We start from the raw sequence: 17,318 nt of genomic DNA, 5'->3' as shown, positions 1-17,318 counted from the left end.
ATCGCTGCACCTCAATAAGGTTACGTGCATGTTACAGTTCACGGCAGAAGCAGCGAGTCGGAGTGATTGTTCTCGTGCGTCCGTCTGTGCAGAGACTAGTTGTCGCGGACTTGAGCTCGCGGACTCGGCAGGGATACGTGAAGCGGGAGGGGTAAGCCTAGGACACCTAACTACTGCCGTGAACTCGCTGGAGGTGTCTTTACCTGCGAGGGGAACTGGAAAACGAGTACACCTCAGCTTATTGCCGCGAGACATCGTGGTTACTGAAATGAAAGCAGGCAAGTTACGGCTAGTTTTAAGGCCACTATAATCGAGTGGTGTTAAAGTCGAGAATTTAACATTCAAATTTCCTTCTATGAAGTGATACTGTGTCCAATTAAATACATATTGAGTAATCCAAAACGTGAACTGAGAGGGGTATTTGTCCAAGTTACTTTCATGAAACTTATTATTTTTGTATTGTTTTCTGTTCTTTGACAATCATGTTGATATGTTTTTATAACATTGTTTATTTTATTTTTCCAAAGAAAAAATTTTTAACTAGTACGTTTTCATATGAATATTTTTGGTAATCTTGACACCAAATTCATTATGCAAGGTTTTAAGTATTGTTGTCAATTATTGGTAGAGTTTATATATATATATATATTGTTTGCGTAAGTGTTGTGTAATTAAAAATTTAACATATTGCAGTTAAGTATCATCAGGCGATATTTACTATTCTCATTACGGAGGTGTTGTGAAGCAAGGACTGCTAAAATTTTCTGTGTTTGTTATTTTCATATTGTTGATATTAATGAATAAATATGTGTATTTGGCTCTACGCACCTGCTCCTTGTTTTAATGTTTCCACCTAACTAACCCAGTTGTCGGGACAGGCAACAGTGTATACGATGGCATAAACACAATTAAAATGAAAAAAGGTGCGTGTTTGATCATTTGTTAAATGCCTTCCTCATGAAATAAAAAAGGTAGTTTTGATTTCATTAAGGGAAAATAAAAACTGTTTTGTTATGAATTACATCTCTTATGCACCTGACAGTTAATTGTGTATGTTTCTTTAGTAAAAATGTTTGGATTAAACACTTGTATTTCTTTCAATGGAAAAATATCAGCAATGCCCTGAAGTTGCGCGAGTGAAGCAGCGGGTTATTGGCTAGTACAAATATGGACGCTGACAACGTTCAACTATTTACTTAGCTCACTGCCAACTTCAATGAATATGAACCAGGCAGTTATGCGCAGATTCGTATTTGTCAGAAGCTGACTTAAAACAATGAGATAAGTAAGCAGGAACAGGACAACAGGAGAGTTAGGTAATATTTGCAAGACAATCAAGCAGTAGCCAAACCCAGTACCAGAAACAAAATAACTAACCTGTATAGACAACATTAGTAACCGCAGTTGGACCCAGTTGTGGATCAAGAAACAACTCGTCTGTACAGCCATTTCACAAAGTTTTGCGATTATATTTTTACACTAGCATAGAAGACGCATAATTTTGCATCATTATTTTCCGTATTGATGTTTCTTTTCAAAGTTATGGCCCCGTCCTGCTGTGGTCTGAGCCGCTGCAGCGTGATGCAGCACGATGCAGCGCGATGCAGCACGATGCAGCGCGATGCAGCACGATGCAGCGCGATGCAGCACGCTGCACTGGGCAATGCTGAAACCACTCGTGCGATCCAACTAATTGCGCTAGACTATTTGTAAACTTACGGTCTTCAAACTAAAAGAATAAGAAAAATAAATTATTAAGTTCATTTTGACGTGAGTTCTTTCCTTTTTAAGTTAATAAAATTTATATTTCCATGACTGAGGAAAAAAAATTACTTTTTCATAACATGATTTATATTTTGGTTTAAAAATAAAACCTTGATGTTTTTTAACATGGTTGTGTACAAAATCGTTTCTATAATATTTTGCATTTCATTACCTAAAGACTTCTGTAATAGCTAAGTTAGTATAGGCATTTCAATGGAAAGCTGTAAGATGCCGTCATAGCTGAGTGCAGCTTACAACAGCTCAGGGTGTATCAGTAACAGATAGTGCTCCTCGGGGACGCACCACAACGCCGAAATACCACAACGCCGAACGTACAATAACGCCGAATACCATAATGCCGAATGCCAAATTGACCACAACGCCGACACGCTAGAAAACTGCTGTGTACCACAACGCCGAAATACACTAACGCCGAAAAATGTCATTGCAGGACTGCCACAAAGGTTAGGTTAGGTTATACTATGTTAGGTTAGACTAGGTTAGGTTAGACTAGGTTAGGTTAGACTAGGTTAGGTTAGGCTAGGTTATGTTAGGCTAGGCTGGGATAGGCTAGGTTAAGTTAGTTTATATTACGCTAGCTTATGTTAGGTTAGGTAAGGTTAGGTTTGATTGTGGTATTTCGCCGTTAAAGAACATTTAAGAAACACACACAAATTCATTCAGTTGTTATTTCGGCGTTGTGGTATTTCGGTGTGTCAGTAACAGATAGTGGCTCCTCCAGCCGTGACAGTCCGGGAGGAGTTGTGCCACGGACACTCGGGCCGCACCTGCTGGAGTCCGGGAAGTCCATGTAGGCGTCTGCGGCGTCCTCCAGCTCGCTGCCCATCCTGTCCACCATCTCCCTGAGCAGGGCGTCCGTCAGGAAGTGCTCCTGGAACAGCCCGCGCGACCAGTCGCCTGAGCCACCGTGGCCTCAGGAGCCCCTCTCAGCCCCAACTCCCTCGGAGCGGCACAGCTATAGCCAGGGCCGGATTTAGGGGAGGGCAACCGGGGCGAAAGCCCCGGGGCCTCCACAAACGGAGGGGGCCCCCCACAAACGGAGGGCCCCCACAATAGAGACTTCGGGAAAAAAAATCTTTCAAATTCCGACAAGTCAACACTAGTAAACATCTTTTCCTTTGATATTCTTTTTTTCGCTGTTTTACCTTTACCTACAGTATTTTGTACATACATGATTATATTATTGTTAAATATTAACAGAAATATTCATTAACACTAAAATTTAATTTCATATAATTCTTGTCTCCGATTATGTTTATGTATTTTTTTTTAAATGCTTGTAACGGGCGGCATGGGCGCCCGTGCACACGGCCTTCCCTCCCTCTCTTTCCCTCCATTTATTTTTGCTTGAAACCCCTCCCCTCCCGCTCCCCTCTTTTCGTTTCTTCGGTCGGCGGTTGACGACGCTAGCGCCACCTGGGTAGTTTTTATAAGGGCTTGTTCCCCCTTCCTCTTCCTGTTTCGACGCTGGGACTCCGACCGATCAACATACTTTTGCTCTCGCTGATTCGGTACGGTTGATATTGATTTTGAGTGATTTCTGATGGGGCGCGGTGGCCGCCCCCGTTTTTTTAACGTAAATGTTTTAAATTTTCCTTACTAGTTTTTTTTTTTTTTTAATCATTGTCTAGGCTGCCACCTTCTAAATTCTGTTTGAGTAATTCTTAGAGTTTTTCCTCCCTTAGTCAACCGTGACTCGCGAGATGTATTTGTGGTTCGCGCACTGCGAGACAATTTTCGTGAGGGCTCTGTAATTTACCCGCTAGGATAGGAATGTTAGTCCCAGCGTTGCCAGCGAAGCTTATCACTTTTTATTCTTTGTGTAATTAATGTGCGCACATTCTCTGTTTGTTCTTTACCACGTCTTTCCCTTTTTTTTATAACTATTTAGAGTGCAAATTTATGATGTACGGCGTGTTAACCACTTTTGTATGTTTGTGCCTTGAGGATCATTTAAGATGGATCGCTTTGTGTAATATGGGGCTTTCTGCCGCGTGTGTCCAATGAGACTGAGTGTGATTCTCAAATTTGTAACCCTCTATATTTAGTGTGAATTTCTAATCTGTATTGATAAAGGAACATATTTAATGACGAGGAACAGTAACGTGTTCATTAAATAAAAATAACTTTACACATACTTGAGATCATGATGGAATATGCTCTTATCAATAACTTGCTCTTGGAAAGCATATTAATGTGAAATTCCCATGTTTGAACATATGTAATGAACTTTGGCAGTTGTTGATCGCCCTGGATAAACTATTTAATTAATTGTTCTGGTAACAGTCGTTTTTGGAAATCCCTCGTATACTTGTTATAGCACTGTTGTTTATCCCTTTTGTTACGGCAATCAGATTAACCATTCTGAGAGCACCCTTCCCAGAAGGGGCCTATAATATTATAGAAACACTGTTAAAACACGCGTGGGTGCATACTAAGAGAATCTACTTGATTTCACAATACATTATTTATTGGAAAACTCGACGGAATAAAATTGTTAATTTTATTTGGGAAATAATTTGGGGCCAGGGGGCCTCCGCTCCTCTGTTGCCCTGAGGCCTCCAGATCTCTAAATCCAGCAGCATTATAATGCAGTCAACTTAGAATGGCTATACCACATGAAAAAAGGATTTATCCTTAATTAGTTTGACACCAGTTTACGTTGCAGATATATAATTCTAGATTTTAATGTATTCAACTAGATTTTCATTTTAAAAAAATAAAAATACTTACATGTATGTAAATAAAAACTTTTAAAAATATTCAAGCTAATAATTACAACCAACAAATAATTACATTCAAGTGGGTACAAATAAAGTTGCTCTTAGTTTATTTACACTTATTTTTAGAATCATGTACAAAATGGTAAACTTGAATAATAGTTGATTCAGTGAAAGTTCAAATCAAACATTGAAACTCAGGTTTAAAAACTCGATAGCCCATCTATTACTTAATATTCCTCGTTCCATGGGTCTTCACCACGTTAGCTACTTCCTGTCGAGGGCTTTAAATAATTCGCCAGTTCTTCAATGTACTGAAATTAGTTTAGCATGGTCTCTGAAACAAATCACTTAGACCATAGACCTATAAATTGATTGCAGAAAAACAACGATTTTCAGAAAAGAGCTAGGAATCATATTGCAAGGAAAGGTTTCACGACGCAAACAGATGAAAATACTTCATGCAGAGCAGTTGAAACAGCTTTTTGCCAAACCTAGGAAGGAAATTAAACACTATTAAACAAAGATGAAGCTCTTGTTGCTATAGGCTAACTGGTTTAGATAATGAAACAAATTTTCCAGGCATTGGCTATTTAAGAGCTGATATAAAACAATAAAAATTTAAGAATTATCTTAGGCACCAGTGATCATTTTAGTCGCCTGAGAATTTTAATATTTTAGACATCTAAAGGAGCTTGTTACTTACAAAGAGCTATTGGAATTTAAGCTGCTAGTATTGTCTAAGTTTCCAGTTTAGTATAAGATTTCAGTAACCTAGTAACTCCTTATGCGATAGTCAAAAGATATTTACTCTTTAGTTGCCATTCTATTCTTACGCGCAGACAATAGGTACCATTAAAATTGCCAGTATATCTTAAAATGTTCTTACTCCTTACATCTCTGAGATCCTAAAGCATCATTCAATTCTAAAGCACCGGTTACAGCTTAGATGCTTGTTCCAGTCCTGCAAGATAAAGTTAATAATGATAAAATATTGTATATATTTTTTTTACAAAATAAGTAAGAAAAACGTCATATAGTTAATGTTGTCATTGAGTAACAGAAGATATAAGGGTATTTTATATGTACACGGATTTGCTCGTAGATATTTATACACATCATTAGGGACACCTGTATTTCACGAATACATTGGTGTCAAGGTATGTCACAAAACACTGTAGCTTTTTCTTAGAGTAATGGCGAATCGTGTGCATGCAGCAGTACGGTATCCACATTCCCATTTGCCCCTTCAAGTGCGGTAAAACACCTCTCGCCGACCACAGCAAATAACTACAAGAAAAAAACTACGGTGTTTTGCGATGTACCTAGACACGAAATGTATTTGCGAAATACAGGTGTCTCTACACATCATATTAGAATTTTCTAAAATATTGCTTTTCTCAGAGACCTGTTGCCGAGCGCGTGACTCACCTTCTCATGAGGTATGTATGCGGTGGTGGTCGCCAGAAGGGTCACCACGCACATGAGGTAGGCGCGCCCCATCGTGCGAGGCTCTGGGAACAAACAATCCCCGTTACTCCATTCCAGTTCTCAGTGACGGCTCTGCATGCCTTTCCATTCCTCCGCACAACAACTCAGTGAGCAGACGCTTGCTTTAGTGAGCGAGTGTACGAGCTTGTTGCTTCGCAAGGAGATGCTGCCTCGATGACGCATGGTCTTTGGACTCACAATCGGCTTACAATAAAGTTGTGTGAGTTTACTTTTGAAATCTGGGTAGTAAATATCAGAGGCGAGTGCCTATAAATATATTAGTCGTTATTTGAAGATATAAACAATTTTCAGCCAAAAATTAGGTTATAATTTAAATATAAAATAAAATTAAAATATATATACTTAAATATTACTAAATTTATTTCCTTTTTCAGAAAAAAATGTTTGATCTAAGGATTTTCTATTTCTCTTACAAGTTTTAATAATTTGGAATAGAATCATGAAAAAAAAATATTCATGTTTTTAGCAGTAACAATGTGCAGTAACAATTTTTTTTTTAATTCGAGTATTTAGTAAAGTGTTACTATTAAAAGTTATTCTAAGAATAACATTACTATGTCACTTTTACACTTTTCCAAAATATTTTCCAGAACAATTTTTTTTATTTTGAATCATTTTTACACTACATTCCCTTATAGTGAGAGTGACACCGATTAGCATATTATTATTTTAATAAATTATATTAAAATTTGGTTAAGACTTTATATTATAATTAACCAGTTATTTTTCTATTTGTTTCCGAAATATGGATGCTTAATTTATTTACGTAGGCCTATATACATTTTTGTAAAAGTAATGAAAAATATTTTATCATCTGTTCATTGCATATCTGGAGTAATACGAAGTCTATTTTTTTTTTTCAAAATCAACACTATTTCTAAAATATGTATTTTTTAAGTTATACTTCTTTAGGAGCTTTATGGAAAAAAAATTATTTGAGTAAATTTTAACGCCGTGCGCGCACCATGCAACGAAATTTTTACCAATATGAAAAAAGGGCTACTGTACTATAACAGTAGTATAGAGCGCAGAAACGATGTATTTCAACTTTTGTTTACGTTTTGATTGCCGTTGCTACGATACCCGACTTAACTGTTTGATTTGTTTACAGATTTGAAAACAATCTTTATTAAACTGCTTTATGTTTCGAACACTATTTCAGGCACATTCACAGGTGTTGCCAAGTGACATTGTTTAGTTAACAGTCGATTATTTTTTTTGAGATGATTAAATCTCGTTTACTTCGGTTTCCAGGACGGCGCCCTGTGATTGGCTGAGGCCTTGGCGGCGCGGCGCCTCAAACTGAGCGCCTGGCGCCGGGCATGCTGGGAAATGGAACGTTTTGGCCCGGCTTGTGAAATACCGCTTCCCGTCAGGACCGCCTGTACGAAACATTAAAAAATATGGTAATTTTGCGTGTGCGGGTGAAAATTAATGTTTGTATCTGCGTGGAGTTCGGCAGAGTGCACGTAGAAGTTTCGCTTTATTCGCGAAAACAAACAGATTGCGCGTGAAAGTGCATACGGTCCAGGTATCCTGCATCCAGGGAGGCCACATTGAAAAGTCGTTACGACACATTTTACTGACGCCACGCAGTTTTCAAGCATTTCTCATAGCAGTGTGTGTGCGTGTGAAAACTATATTGTTGAGAGGATAAGACCTGAAACTGTTTAAGTATACACTTATCCAAAGTTTTCCACGGCCTAATTTTAACCAACACGAACATAAACAGTCTGACTGAGAAAACTAAGTTCAGCAAGTCCTAAGTAACGAGATATTTAAATTTTTTACTTCATCGCTCTGATTTTTCCGAATTTTAATTTTAAATATAACATGAGAAATAAAAATTTAATTATCTAAGATACGGTTACAATATTACTGAAAACAATAGTGACATTTGAAGGGCTTGTGTCCAAAATATCTGGCTAACTTCAAAAAATGTTTTTTTAACATTCTGTTTATTTTTGTATAGTGATAAAGTGACCTACTGCCTGTCTAAATAAAATTTTCTTTTATTTAATAATAAATATTAACCATTTCTATTGTACTATACCAGTAGTACAGAATGCTGAAACTTTACAGTTTATCTTTTGTTTACAAGTACACGCACTCATTTTTACCACGCTTTTGTTAGCTTGATCTATATATAATATATGAAGAATGGACTATGTAATAAAATTTTTCCATTCAGTTTTTATTCACTTTAAACGTCTGAATGTGTTGATATTTTGCATACATACATTAAATACATTAATAAAACATTTAATAAAAATTTGTTAAAAAAAATAAAAATCGTACATCAAATTAAAATTTTAATTTTTAATATTTATTATTAAATTGAAAAATAATAAATATTTATACAAATAAATGAAAAAATTTAATGAAAACTTTTTGATAAAAATAAAAAGTGAATATTAAATTAAGAAAATAATAAATATTTTAAAAATGAATAAACTTAAATTTAATTTTTTATTTATTATTAAATTTATTTATTTTATTTTGAAATATTAAATTAAATAATCAATTATAAATATTTAAAATTAAGAAACTTATAATATTTAGTACAAATTATGTCATATATATTTATTATTCTCTAAATTTTATTTTTTTAATTTTTCAGATTTAAACTGAACTTTATTGACTGTGTTGACTATATTTTTCCAGCCCTTTTATTATTTTATTGTAATTAATTATTTGCATGCAATTAAAAACTATTTTTTAATGATGCCAAATAAGTATAAGTTCTCACGCGCGTACATAAGTACACGCGCCCATTTTTTTAATTGAGTGTGTTTCCGAACCAAAAAGTCGGGCCGTGGTATAAATGTGCCCGGGGTGGGGATAAGTTCCTTAAATTAAAAAATAAAATAGATATATATATATTCTTTTTGATTTAGAGTGTTTCTGAGGTCGGTTTATCGTGGAAAATGTGCCCGGGGTATATTAATGGCAATATGGTTACTATATCTGAAATTATCTGGCCACTCTTCCGGCGTGATCAAGTGCTGGCAAATCAGTGGCAGCCAATCAGAAGAGAAGAGTCCAATGATTTGCCAACATCCCCCTCCCCTCAATCATAGAAGCATAGCTCCGATTGGCCAAACTAACGGGCCAACTAGATGAAAGGAAGGTTGTGATTGGCCCACAGCTGCAGCCAATCGGGGAACACTCCTCTCAGGCGAGAGCATTCAAGGCAGAAGAACTTGTAATAACCTCAGTAGGTAACACTACCCTGATGATGGCGACTGCAATGTCGACCGAAACGTCGGTTTTGTATTCGTCTTGCATGCGGTTACAATCCAGAAGCAAAGCTACTTCAAAAAAGCTAAACTTAATTTTTTTTATATTTAGTTCATTCAACGATAAAAGCAGGTTTTTTTTAGTTTTTTTAAACTATAAGTTTATTTTAATTTAACTACAAAAAATGAGTGTATATTTAACTACACATTAACAGTAATATACAAACTATTGCTTCCTAATATTTTGAATGTAACATCAGAACTAATAAATTTTTGCAGATATCATCAATTAAAATTATTTGGAGTTTCACTCTAACTTGAACTAATGTATTTTAATCTTAACTATTAATTATTTATGCAATTTAAGAACTGTTTAATTTTTGATTCAAGAACTTTAAATATGTAGGTAATAGTTATCACAATTCTGAGTATTTACATAAATGTGATAATTTTGAGTAAATAAAATGATATTTTGCCTAGTGTTCACGCTATTTTTATTAGAATACAATTTTCATAACACGCCAGAAATCGAGTTCATAATAACTATTATATTTTACATTTTATTTCTAAGGGCCAAGATTTTTCATAGATTTTTCCAATGCTATATTTTATTCTATTCATACTATGTCATAAATACGATTTTCATTAATTTGATGTTACAATGGAATCATTAATCTTTCGCCTTAGAGCTGGACTGCAAAAATCATACATTTCACAGATTTTTCACAGTTGAGTTATTTTTAAAACAACGCATTCTATATTCAACTCAACAGGGTGTTTGCAAACATTTTATTTGTAGCGTTTAGAAATAAAATACAAACCAATTATTTCTGGCAGTTGTTATGTCCTTGTGGAATGTATGAAATATCTGGCACGTAGTCCAATCAATGACGTTCTCGACAATAAAGGTCAGTTTCCGGCGTGCGGGTCGCTCTGCACTCGGCCAATGGCACGTCCCGGCTGTCGGGCGTCAGCAGGCCCCTAGCAACGCGACAGCTGGCGGGTCGATAGCTCTGAGCCACCATATGGCGCGCTGCCTCACCTCTTGTCGTGGGTGGCTAAGCACTGTCGACAGCGGTTTACTTATTTCAAACATATTGCTCTCGCCTGTGCACAAGGAATAGGTGCCGTTGTTTTCAGTACTACGTGACAAATTAACTTCCGAACTATTTGGGCAGTATTGCTAATACATAAGTCCTGCTCAACCATTATTACAAATAAACTAGACAAGAAAAACTGTAAATCTCATTATTGTCTCGATTGAACTTAAAATAAGTAATATGGAGATCATTATTTTATGAGTGTCACGTGGCTAAATAAATTGGCATGTTTAAGATTGTTCAGTCCGACACAGACTCGTACAAGACAGAAGTCGATGGGAATGACGAGCGTTATATGCGTGTACTTTGAGTATTTCAAACATTAAGTTTGTACAGTTTTACTTAGTTCAAACTTATTGCGAAAATATACATTTTAGCAAATTTTTAGCCCCGAAACTCATTCACTTTGAAACCAAGCAAAATAAATAACTAACTGCACGCAAACGCGTAGTGTGAATGAGCGTTTTTTTTAAACCACACGGCGTTCAGAAGAAGCGAAGTTTTTAAGTCACACGAAGTTAAGCACTCTCGACCAGTGTCTTGTTAAGTTTCCACCTGCATTAGGTTGCCACCAAGGAATGCAAGAACTTTGCAACATAACGAAAGCAAAGTTATGTAACGTTATACTTCCAGCCCGGACACCCGGAACAGCACAGGTGGTTCGTACCACGCAGTGGTTTCAGTTGCCTTGGTGTTCGAACGTGTGACGCGAACCCTCGCGTGTGCCATAACTACTGTGCAATGGAAATGCGTGCACACGCAGTGAACGAGGCTGTATGTGTGGATGTGAGTGATGGCGACTCAGACGCCCGGAGCACCCCGCGGGCAGCACTCACCTGCAGAGCGGTGCGCTGTGTCGAGGGCCGGGTCTGCCTCAGCTCTCGTCAGGCGCGGCGCGGCTATTGATCTGCGCGACTCTATGGGCGGGCCTCTCCCCTCCTCCACCACCTCCCTTCCTTTCCGGGCACGCCCGAACGGTCCCGAGCATTCCCGAATCTCGCCGCTCGCTCGAGCAACTCCGTGGACGGAATAAAGAACATGCTGTTTCATTAGCCATGTCATGGATATAAATATTGAATAAAACCGGCCCCAAAATGCTGTCTTGTGGGACTCCTGCTTCAATTATTTTTAAATCGGATTGTGCTCATTCTGTCGTGACTCTAAATGATCGATTTTATAAATACGAGGCTAGTAATTTAATGTAATAATCGAGGAAGCCAGTTTTATATAATTTATAAATTAAGCCTTCATGAAATACACTATCAAAGGCTTTTTCTACGTCCAAAAACGCTGCGAGATTATAGCTATTCTGATTGAGCGCAGTTACTATTTGTTCTGTCATACGGACCAGTTGACGCGTTGTTGAAGGCGCGCTGCAAAAACCAAATTGTTTGTGCAGCAGTACGTTATTTTCTTTAATGTGAGCATTTAGTCGCTGCAGAATTATCTGGACCTAACCAAACATGTATTTAAGGCTGAATGTAAGATAGGCGGAGTCAGTCATTGCTTCAACCGCTGCCATGGCTGGCCAATCCACAAAGCACACGTTGCAAGCGACCCTTCCCTGGTTTTGCTAACACCCAACATGACCAAGGCCTACAGGCAATGAGGTCCTTCTAAACTTGGCCCCTCCAACAAATCACGCTTACTTTTAAATACGTCGATAGAGGAAAAAATTATAGAATCTATGCTTTTCACAATTTAAGAGTGTTTTAAATGACGAAAACCTCACGAAATCAACATTTCATTTTAGTTACTATCACCTAGACATGCGAAAACCTTCGCAATGAAGAACGAAAATTTGCAATCATTTTAATACTTTAACCGCGATTTTACGTATTATTTATGTAACAATTCTAACCCAACCAAACTTTTATTTTAATTAAGATAATTTATACAATTGAAAACCTAAAACCTATAGAAAATAATAATGAAGCTAAAATTTTGCGAGTGTTTTATTTATGCCACAATTCAAAACTAATATTTTTCTACTTTAAGGCCATATCACCTGCCAGCAAGTCTGGTAAATGCCCAGCTACAATGTTCTAAGTGAAACTGTACTGTCCCTAAAGCCTTCCAACTTCCCCCACCACACCCTCCCCCAGCAGGACTACCAGCAGTTTTTCCCGGAACCTTTGAATATATATACTGTATAGAAGTCGCCAGCCCAGGTTAAAATTTCTAATACGGTTTGAGGTAGTTAGTTAATTCACCGCCGCAATCGCCACACCATCTCTAGGGCATCGACTTGTATGTGGTCCCTAGCGGACAAGTGTCGAACTCTTCAAACACCCCTTCCCCACCCTCCCTCAAACACGCGTTGTCCTCCACCCACCCTCTATCCCACCTCTCATCACTAAAGTTTTGTGACGCATAAACTCCCGTTGAACGACCTTGAGCTGCAGTGAATGTTGGGTGGGTGGTGCGGGAGAATGACAGCGGGCGACAGTGCTGCGCTCTAACGTGCAAATAATAACCTAAGACGATACAGGGCGTTACGGCAGCGCCCTGCAGCGGTGAAGTTTCCAAGCTGCTCATCATACGCTCCTGAAAAACGTAGAGTAAATCCTATCCACTCGCGACTTCTATACAGTAAATATATTCAAAGCCGGAACTGAGGAACAAATGAGACCGTAAATACAACAGGGCAGGCGATCACTTGACAAGAATTCGTTATCCTCGCACTGACAGTTCCTCTGCAGAGTCCAGCTGAATCACAGCATCGCGCAGGCCAGCCACCTTGTGTGTCGGCCATCAGGTCGCCAATGTGCGAAATTCGAATGAAAAATAAAAATACAGGCATTTCCTAATCCTAAAATACAATTAATTACAAAGGTGAAATAGCACTACTTCATACCAATAATGATCGTGGTCACAAGGAAGAGAGGTTCAGCAAAAATGAGAAGTACTTTGAGTTCCCCAGTCCAAAAAGTTTACTCACGAACTCGCGGACAATTTTCACGAAATCTTGTTCAGTAATGAAATTAATATTGTGCGGGGAAACTGAATAAAAAGATATGTACACAATCAAATTATTACACCATGGATATTGTGTTACAGCAAAGATGAACGAATATAATATAATTACATTGAAAAAATACTAACAAGGTTAGTGAGCAATCTAAATTGCCTTAGATGCAGTGGCGAGGCATGTATTGAGAGCTTGTGTAAGCAATCAATAAAACTGTCCCTTATTAAATTACTAAAATTTACAAACTTATGAAAACTTATACATTGTTAGCGCGTACAATAACTGAGATGAACACGCCTTTTCTAATACTAAATGAAAATAATATTTAAAACAAACTTTGTTCGCAATATATTTATTAGATCTTGCACTTAAACCACATTGTGCAACTAACAAGAAATAAGTCTCAAGATGTTTTTCTGTTGCGGTTTTCATTGCAGTCTTAAAGTGTCGGCTGTATTGCCATAAAATGTAATTTAATGCATTTACTTCAGTTTTAGGTTTTGTGGGAAGTTCTGCAGTAACGTGGGATGCTTCGGGCTATAATATTATTGTGCAGGAAATAGTTTACAACGCTAGTCGGTGGCAGAGATCACTAAACGTGGCACGCTCATGTGGTGAGAGTTCCACGTCCGATCCCATTACTTAAACTTGTGAGTACCGAGGCGGCTTTGATTGCTCCAGACCTCACTATAGTCATAGAGACCCCTTCGCCTTAGTTAAGCCCGTGGGCTTAGTCGTTAGACTGGGGGACAACTGTTTGTTGGAAACATCCTCATGCCTGCTTCGTTTCCTTTCCCGTTTGTGATTTTTTTGATATATAAATCAATCTGGAAGGAAACTTATCTGATGTTCGTCTGCGCATGCGCGTATCTTGTGCTGCCTCGTGCGAGGAGTGGAGGATGGAGTTCGCAGAAGTACCGCCAGAGAGCAGCACCAGCGCTACCTATGCGACTCCACTAGCGCCTTCCTGCAACGCACTTCGGGACTTAATTTTAAGCGCCAAATTTGAATTTTATTACTATTTAGGAAAATTTAAGCCTCATCAATATTTGTAACATTTTAAAAATATATGGACACATTTTTTTTTTAAATTTTATAAACTAACAATTTTTTTACGATTCTTTCAATTTGTCGTTACAATAACACCAAAACGTTATTAAGCAGAAACAAAAAATATATATTACTACTGATTTTATAGATTCTTTGTATTTTTATTTTATGTTATAGAGTTATTCATTGTATGAACGTTATGAAATAGTTTTTAGTTAAACGAGCTACTTGCATTTAAATTGCACTAAATATGTACTCAGAGAGTTAACTTCAATACTTACAATTAATTTTAATGTAAGTCAAAATTTTATATACACGCTCAAGAAAATAAAGAATAATTAAAAAATATATAACATTCAGAATTATTTACATTTAATTTTTTTCAAGTAATGTTAAAATATGACTTTATAGTTATTTAAAATTGTATCAGTCTAGTATAAATTATAAAATAAGTTATATTAAGAGTGTAATTTTTTTATGTTCTTCATAAGTAATTTATTTTTAAGAGCATTAAATACATAATTTGTATATTGTAAAACTTTAGGAAACAAATGAGGTTGTAAAATAATTGCCAATTTTTTTTATGAAATAACTCGCGGGTATGTTCCCAAAACGGAAATTATTGGTCATTGACAGGATAATAATATTGCTAATAACCAAATTTTGTGCATATTACGAAAACAATTTTCAATTATTTAACTTTAAAAAAAGATAAACGTTAAAATATTATATATTTTATTTTTTAATCTTATTATAACAACAATTTGAAAATACTTATATCGTTAAATTATTTGTTTTACATAGTTTTTGTGTTTTTTGAAGATTATGAAGATTATGTAATTTATGTGTACTTAAATTGTAAGTACATTGCTGTAAATAACAAAAATAAATAATTTCAATGTAATTTATTTTTAGTATAAAATACAGTGGAGACAACTAACTAAACTAGACAACTAACTTAACTAACTAAATACAGATAGGCCTATAGATAGAATAAGTTAATATTTTTTTCTATATTTGATTTAAGTTCTATTCTTGGAGGACCAAAATCTAAATTGATCGAATTGATTTTTTTCTTATGTAAAGCATATTCTGAACGTTAATGCTTAAAAAGTTATTTATAACTTGAGCGGCCCAATCTAAATCAAATACATCACATTCCCATCCAAATTATTGAAAACACTTAAAACTGGTTAAGGAATATCAAAACTGGATGAAAGATGTTACTTTGGTACTTTATGTACTATAACATGTAAAACTAACGAGCATTTATATCCATTTGTTTCATTCAGAAGCAAATATATGTTGATGCACATGCAGAAACAGTCGAATCTTACAGCATCGCATCATTAAAATTTTTTTAATAGGGCCTAGTCATACATTTTCTTGAAATTAATTAAAAAATCAATTTGCAATATTTGTTAACTATTAAAACGAAAGAACTGTGTTCGTGCGCGATATTTATGCTTACTGCATAATTCTTAAAGCACCTCTTTCGCTACGAAATAATTTTACCAGCAGCCGGCCACGCTCCTTACGTAGGAGTCTCGAACTACATGAAATAATAGGTACAGCGTCCACCGATAGATGGCAGCGCCAGTTGTTCGCAGGAATAGTCTCTACGCTTACCGCGTAGGCGTTGGTGTTTGCCTTCCCAGAACTGGAATATCTTAACGCATAAATCATTCCTACCTACAGAGTTTTCCTATTTTCCAGGGAATATGTTTCATATAGGTTAGAGGGAAAGATAGGGATCAAACCTTCCAAGAAATTATGAGTGAATTTCCAGGAAATAATAGGTGCTATTACTTGGTACAGATAACATACATAAAAGTAATGGAATATTAAAAAAAAATTCACATGCAACATAGCAACTGTCATGCATTGAATACAAAATATTGCAGAACATTTTCCTGGGTGGTTTGAACATCACTAGCTGCTTATGCAACGAAGAACTTTTACTCTATTTTACATACCGTCATTCCGGGTTACTTTAGCTGCTGGGGTATCGAAATTAATTTTGCTAGGTCATGTAGGACACTGATTTTGGCAACTCTTATTTTTTAGCTTGAGTGTTTACTTTTAATACCATCAGTTCCAAATTTTTATGAAGTTTTGGATAACATATTTTAATTATGTGCGTGTTCTAAAGGTCAGTTAATACATTCTTATTTAAATTTAGGATAATTTCATCATAAAATTATACATTAAATAACTTTAATCGGCTAAATCATATTTTTAAGTATAATTTACTAACAAAATCTCAAATATAACCTCAAACATCACATTTCAATTGGGTTTACTTCATAGGTTAAGTTTCTATTTGGTTTGTGTCTATATTTTACAATACATTTTTGTTTTCTATATGGGGTAACAAAAACCACCAAACATAAGTAGCTTTTGCTACCCCTTGCAAACAACAACATTTTTATGAACTTTCTTTTACTTTTTTTAGATGAAAAATGCCTTGAAAGTACCAAAGGTCTGTTTTGAGCTTGAAAACATAAACATCAGGTAAAAGCAGCAGGAGAAGTGAGGAATGGGTTATCATTATGGAAGGCTGCTGAAAAGTTTGGGATTTTAAGGTGTACTTACTGCAGCAGTAAAAGGAAGAGAAATAAGGTTGGGAGCCTTTTGAGCAAAAATATTAGTGGAATGCGTGCGATTGGCGGGAGATTGGGAGATTCCCGCTAACAGTATTGGATATTAGGTTAATCATCAAAGGAAATCTTGATCGAAGTGGACGAACTTAACTTTGTTGAATCTTTTATAAAGAGACACAGTGAGATTTTTTTTAAATTAGTTGTGTCAGAATGTTTATAGACGTAGACTCAGCTATGAGAGTAAACTATGACAAGACCAATCTGACTGATAATCCTGGAAATAATTAAGTTGTAGTGAGAAGAGGCACACGTCATTCTGAACACATAATCGATTATTG

The 17,318-nt window shown here is 36.2% G+C and overlaps 1 protein-coding gene across 1 annotated transcript in view; it reads right to left on the bottom strand.

Moving 5' to 3' along the window:
- LOC134541815 (neuroendocrine protein 7B2) overlaps positions 1–17,318 on the bottom strand; it is a 50,866-nt gene that overhangs the window by 20,855 nt on the left and 12,693 nt on the right. The window contains exons 2-4 of the mRNA XM_063385508.1: positions 11,193–11,312; positions 5,937–6,019; positions 2,553–2,656 (exon numbers count right to left, since the gene is read on the bottom strand). Of these exons, the coding sequence (XP_063241578.1) occupies positions 2,553–2,656; positions 5,937–6,019; positions 11,193–11,312 (307 nt within the window). The remainder of the gene's footprint in view (positions 1–2,552; positions 2,657–5,936; positions 6,020–11,192; positions 11,313–17,318) is intronic.

The sequence above is a fragment of the Bacillus rossius genome (genome assembly GCF_032445375.1).
Source record: "Bacillus rossius redtenbacheri isolate Brsri chromosome 4 unlocalized genomic scaffold, Brsri_v3 Brsri_v3_scf4_2, whole genome shotgun sequence".
Lineage (NCBI taxonomy): Eukaryota > Metazoa > Arthropoda > Insecta > Phasmatodea > Bacillidae > Bacillus > Bacillus rossius.
Note: the sequence above shows the minus strand (reverse complement) of the source record. Positions and strands in the feature narration are given on the sequence as shown.